This window comes from Apium graveolens, chromosome 11, assembly GCF_009905375.1.
Source record: "Apium graveolens cultivar Ventura chromosome 11, ASM990537v1, whole genome shotgun sequence".
In the NCBI taxonomy this organism is placed as follows: Eukaryota; Viridiplantae; Streptophyta; class Magnoliopsida; order Apiales; family Apiaceae; genus Apium; species Apium graveolens.
In genome coordinates this window covers 157,098,203-157,104,316 of record NC_133657.1, presented here as the reverse complement: position 1 = coordinate 157,104,316, position 6,114 = coordinate 157,098,203, and the positions used below count along the sequence as shown (strand labels likewise).

The 6,114-nt window shown below is 33.4% G+C and overlaps 1 protein-coding gene across 1 annotated transcript; it reads right to left on the bottom strand.

The window, feature by feature from the left end:
- Positions 1-2,029: 2,029 nt before the first annotated feature.
- Positions 2,030-5,806, bottom strand: LOC141696998 (mitochondrial phosphate carrier protein 3, mitochondrial-like). Its single transcript, XM_074501174.1, has 6 exons — positions 5,324-5,806; positions 4,242-4,602; positions 4,098-4,142; positions 2,752-2,966; positions 2,541-2,665; positions 2,030-2,449 (listed from the first exon to the last, which is right to left on the bottom strand). The coding sequence occupies exons 1-6, from the start codon at positions 5,627-5,629 to the stop codon at positions 2,386-2,388; spliced, it is 1,116 nt and encodes a 371-aa protein (XP_074357275.1). The 5' UTR covers positions 5,630-5,806; the 3' UTR covers positions 2,030-2,385.
- Between the last annotated feature and the right edge of the window lie 308 nt (positions 5,807-6,114).

Below are 6,114 nucleotides of genomic sequence, written 5' to 3'. Positions count from 1 at the left end.
TTCATATTGAGTTCTATATCATTCTAAGGCTAAATTAAATTTAAACAAACTTAAATATAATTCTTAAGATTTGGTTGATATATAATGTGACTCAGGTTAAGATAAAAAAATAATATTATCAATCCTCCTAAAAAAATTATACCAATAAACTTGGATAAACAAAATAATATATTTTATTTATCTAGGAAATACATTATACAATTGATTCAGACTAAAACAAAACTAAAATAAAAATACAATTCGACCAACATAAAAAACATATATACTAATTATTTAGTCTAAAATAAAATTATCTTATTGATCGGGAATTTAAAAAATTAAAATTAAATTAAAAATAATAAGTTTGATTTGGTCAGTGTATTGGGCATCGGGCTAAAATAAAAAAATGTAAATCACTGATCCGAGATAAATCAAATTAATATTAGACTAAATATAATTCGTATCCTATTTATATGAAATAAAAAATCAAATTTCATTTAAAACATTAATTTTTTAAAATACACTTAGAATTATCAATAAAACTATATCGTTCAATCAGTAATTCAAATATCTTTTATAGAGTTATAGTTAATCGATTAAGTAATCACCATGCTAAAATAATAGTTTTTTAAGGTACCAACATAATGGAGACATTATATTTTTACCCTCAATAAGATAATAATTTCATTATAATAATATTTTCCCCTTACTAACGTTATCACTTTAAATCAGTGTTATAGAAATCGAAAATCGGGATAGATCGGTTGAGCTACCGATTTGCGATTTATCGGAAATCCGGGATTTATCGGTATATAAAATCGGAAAAAAATCGGATATATTTAAATATTATTTTTATAAAATATATATCAAATTAGATTATTATTATTATTATAAACACAAATATATTAAACTTTTACTTTTTAAATTTTTTTTTATATGAAGAGATTTATTATTTTGTCACTATGAGATTTGTTTGTTAAAGTATACGATTGTTTCCTAAAAAAACGTACATGAATGAATTTGTGGAACAATGACCCTACCTATTTTATTACACAAAAATAAATATAAATATATTTAATTTAATAAAATAAAGTATATTCCCCGTGAAAGAATTGAAAAGCAGATTCTAAGTAAATAAACATAAAAGAACAAGGAATTTGGGTTGTTCAGTCCCATCATCCCCATCCTTCATCATCATCTATCTACCTTCTTATACATCCACCCCTTCTCTCTCTTTCTTAAGTATTTATTATCGTCTTCTCTCCTTCTTTCATGTTTCTCCCATTTGTATATGTTCATCATTTTCTTCACTTGTATAACGGAACTCCAATTAACACACATAAGCTTCTGCCGGAAAAGCGTAGCTTCGTAATATCTCCGACCTTTTCTTCGCAACTCAGATGTTGACCGATTTCTACCGAATTTTGACCCGGTATGCAGAAAACGATTAGTACACTGATTTTGGCTTGTAAGATCGGCAGTTGACAAATTTCCGATATTTCGGCCGATAAATCGCCGATATTTCGGCCGATAAATCGCCGATATTTCGGCCGATAAATCGCCGAAATCGGCGATTTCTGTAACACTGCTTTAAATAAGTTTAAATATTCTAAAAAATTATGAACATATCTGTTTACTTATATAATTATCATGAAATCATATTATTTAAAGTTTTAAATGAACAAAATTAAAAATTAAATTCAAATATTTTCTTTTTAAAATTATGTAATACTAAAAAAAATCTGTATCGTCCGTCGCACGAGTTTTAAACTAGTAAATATAACAGATCCCATGCATATTAGTACTGAATCTACTAATTAGAACATGTCATGTATTTTTTTAATAGCTATTTTGAAAATTATTATTTTGAGAATTATTTTGGTACCTACCTTTATCCGTACACACAGCGCATATTAAGATGGTAAAATTGATAACTGATCTAAATTGTCACTTTGAAACGACTCGCATGCAAGTCTGAATTGTGGGATGTTTCGTCTAACAGAAATCTTACCACGAAGTGAGGGAACTACTGATCCAAAACAATGACTAATGACCAGAAAATTGCCAGAAAAACTGGATATAATTAATCAAATGTATATGGACATAACAAACTACCCCAAGTTGTCCGTTATTTTATGTCTTTTCACTTTTTAGTGGGGCAAAAGCGATATCCTAATCTCAAGATGAATCTCTGTCTATTCTAACAAAAATCTCCGAGGAAACAGAGGAGTAGATTACCACCTCCAATATCAGAGTTAACTAAGAAATAACTGCCACAAGTTTTTGAGGTAAAAAAGAATAATCTGATTATCTGATTCGCCATCCACGCAATATCAGCAATGCTATATTTATTTAACATTCTCTCATTGTCTCAGCTCCAAAACCCTTTAACGACTTGAGTTGGTCCTATGCCTGTGCAGGCTCAGTGTCAGCAGCAACAGCAACAGGGGCAGCACCACCAGTTGTTGGCCTATACAACATTTGAATTTTCATCAAAATACAATACCTGCAGATTGAAATTAATTATAACAAGACAACTTCATTGTATATATTAAACTTACAGCCCAACAAAAACTTTAAAAGCATCATATATCCCCCATTGGGCTCCAGTGAGAGTTCCAATCATGACAATACGAAGAGGAAGCCCCCGGGTGAAAAGCCCCATCATCCCCATCTTCTTCACAGCCTGAAACAAAAACATATATTGAAAATTGAATTATGCATAACACACTGAAAGATGAATTTCACTAGATAACATGAAGAAGCACTCACATCACCGACAGTTGCACCTTTGGCGTTGTTAAGGAAGGAAACGAGATTATCAGCAGGGTGTGACACAATAGCACAGAACACACCAGCGACATATCCACCGGCAAAACTTACACCAAGCTGCAACTCTTTGCTGCACTGATCTTTCGGTGTAGGGATTGCATATTTATATAGCATTTCAACAATTGTCTCAAATGATGCAAACTTCATCATAGTATCTGCAAATTACACATTTCAATCTATATGGATCCAGTGAACACCCTTATTAAGTACGTAACTTCTAGATTAAAACTAATACTACATATACTGTTATTAAGAATTTAAGACAGAACATGGAAATATGCAAAGGGGAAAGTTTAAATTGGTTACTACATCCAATTATCACCGAGAGCTTCAGCCCACAAAAGTGTCCCATTTGTACAACAAATGTCCAATAAAGCGTCACACTTCAACTAATTACAGTATAAGAAACATCCTTAGGTTCTATCATACATACAAAGTCATGTCAATGACACTCTAGCGCTTGTTAGGGTTTGGGATAATTAGAGACAGGTAATTTTTTTTTATCTTTTTTAGCCAAGTACCGGTGTATTTTTCATATTGCACCGTTCCTAAGTTTAAATATTTGACTGCCCTAAAATAGAGATTACTAGATGCACAATGAAACAATTACGATATGAGCCCTTCCACCTGCATCATATTGTTAAGATGCCTTCTGGGACTTGAGGCATCTAAAAAGCTAATAACTCAAAACAACTTGCATAATACGACTGTAATTGAATTTAAAACCGAAGGAAACAGATATGCACTTAAAAGTAAATGTAAAAACAAGCATACTGGTATGATTAGATAGTGTAGCAAAATAGTAATGCACGTCATAACAACCACCAACATAAAGTGACACTGCCAATAACTATATGATTCTAGAGGCAGGGAGTTATATGCATGATACAGCTCACAGCTGTCATCTTGACAATCCCCCTCAGTTCAAAACAACCAACTTTGGGTATGATGCATAAGTATAATCACAGAATTGTGTACTTTGGAAATACCCAATACTGGTTCTAGTTAATTTAAGTGACTAACTGCTCCGAAATATCAGGTGTTAGTAGTAGAGGGTAATATGTATACCATATGACATATGTTATGCCTAATTATGGTTCTTAACATGTCAAGTGAGCAATCCTTCCATCAGCTTGAAGAGTTTGGAATAGTGTCCGATAATCATATCATATGTATATTAACAAATGAGTCAAGGAGCATACCACGACCACACAAAACTGAACAACTTATGAAACCACTAAAAAAACTTCAAGGGCTTAGCGATAGTTGAATTAATAGAAACTTACATGGAATCTGACGTCCCCAGAGTGGAACCAAGCCCTTGTATAACCTGTACAAATCTGATTAAATTACTAAACTACTTTCCCACAACAGAAAATCTCAAAAATAATCAAAAAGCCAAAAAAAAGAAGCATCTGCCGTGTTCATACCCAAAGCGCCTTCAGATCTGACAAATTTGGGAAGTCCATCACCCAAACCCCTGGCAAAACCAGGCTGAGTTTGAACACGAACCTTCACTGCTTCAAAGGGACATAAAGCAATATCAGCTATCACCTCAGCAGACGCAGAACCCGCAAGGTAGATGAGGGTCTTGTATTTGGCAGCATACTCTGGGCCTGCAATATCAGAATAATACTTTTTGAAGAATTCATAGAACCCAAACTTGCAGGCACCCTGAGCACTGTAACCAAGAAGTGTCGGCACCCATCCCCTAAAGAAGCCTCTCACGCCCTGCTCCTTGAGCAATACTCCAAATCCTGATGAGATGCTCTTGTACTTTGCAGGGTCAATCTAATAGAATTACAAAATCAGATTTAATTCACATGCTTTGAAAACAAAAGGCGTAGTCACCACATACCCCAAACAAATTTCTAATCACATTGCTAAATTTATGATGGAGGTAATTAAATAGAGTGCCAGAAAAAGTCAATACTACTTATTGTTTCATGGTCATATATGCTTACATATTTCCTTGTATCATTGCAACATAAAAACCAGATGAAACTATAAATTATATTTAATAATTTACATACATCATATATTCTAATCACATGACAAAAAAATTGAGCACATAAATGTATTCTCGAGCACAAAATAAAGGTACATAATTCATTAAAATATTCAGCAGTAAACACTGTATGTTAGCTAAACAATTAAATTACTATTCAAAAAGAATAAAACGAGTAAATATGTGTATAAGAACACAGATGTTCTAAACAAATTAGGTCAAGTTTATCTTAGAATTTTCAATAAGATATAGTACTTTTTTGCTTTCAGTTATTAACCAGTCAATTCAGAGAAATGATTTATTACTAGACAAAATTCAGCTATATTTCTACATACAAAATGTTTTCGATCTCACATAAACATAATCAATCTACAACAACACAACATACACAAACTGAAAATCAAAAAATCGTATAAAAAACGCAGATCTAATAAAAAATTACGAACAGATCTGAACAAATAACTCAAAATAAATACAAAAATAAATAAATAAAAAAATAAAGACCTGCATATTGCATTTGACGAGGTCAAGAGGAGTAACAGTCATGTGAGTGAGTCCACAGCTCAATATTCCACCAACAGTACAGGCGGCGTAGAACTGCGGCGAGTACATCTCGATCTTGCCAAGCGGTTCGTTGGGAGCTTGAATCATCACCGGACTCTTAACATTTTCGGCGCTAGGGTTTGAAAAAGGAGCAGCGGCAGCTCTGTTTGATGTTAGCTTGTTGAGTAACAGATTGTTAGATGATGAAGATGAGTAGAGATAAGACGGGATGAGAGATTGCCGGGAACAGCTGTCGGAAAATGCCATCGGTAATGAAACGACGGCGAAAATGAGAAGAGCTGAGATTTGTTGTGTTTGTTTGTTGCCTGATAATCTGGTGTGTGTAAAAAGGCGTGGGGGGTGTGTGTGTAACGATTCGTTGACGCTGCGTTGTTTATACGAATATAAATTCCCCCAATAAAGTGGAATGGGGGCAGCTAGGCTAGATTTTTGGGGGATGAATTTACGCTTTTGGACACGCCAAAGGCCTAGGGGTGGCTCAAATTGTTGATTCGTTTTAAAAACAAGTTGTTGACTTTTTCAATTTGATTTTCTTCGTTCTTTATTCACACCAAAGGGTATGAAATTCTAACCTTTTTTTTTCAGAAAGTTACGATTTATTCAGCTCTCAAATCGTTCAACAGAACATTATGGAAATCGGAGTGGACATCCCCAACTCTCCAAACACGATCAGCTAGAACAATTTGATTTCGCTAAGAAATGAGCGATTTTATTCGCGGACCGTTTGATAA

Coding starts and splice junctions, on each gene's coding strand:
- LOC141696998 (XM_074501174.1), bottom strand. CDS start 5,629: ATGGCATTTTCCGACAGCTGTTCCCGGCAATCTCTCATCCCGTCTTAT. Junction 4,603..5,323: donor TCGTCAAATGCAATATGCAG/GTCTTTATTTTT, acceptor TAATTCTATTAG/ATTGACCCTGCAAAGTACAA. Junction 2,450..2,540: donor TTTAAAGTTTTTGTTGGGCT/GTAAGTTTAATA, acceptor AATGTTGTATAG/GCCAACAACTGGTGGTGCTG.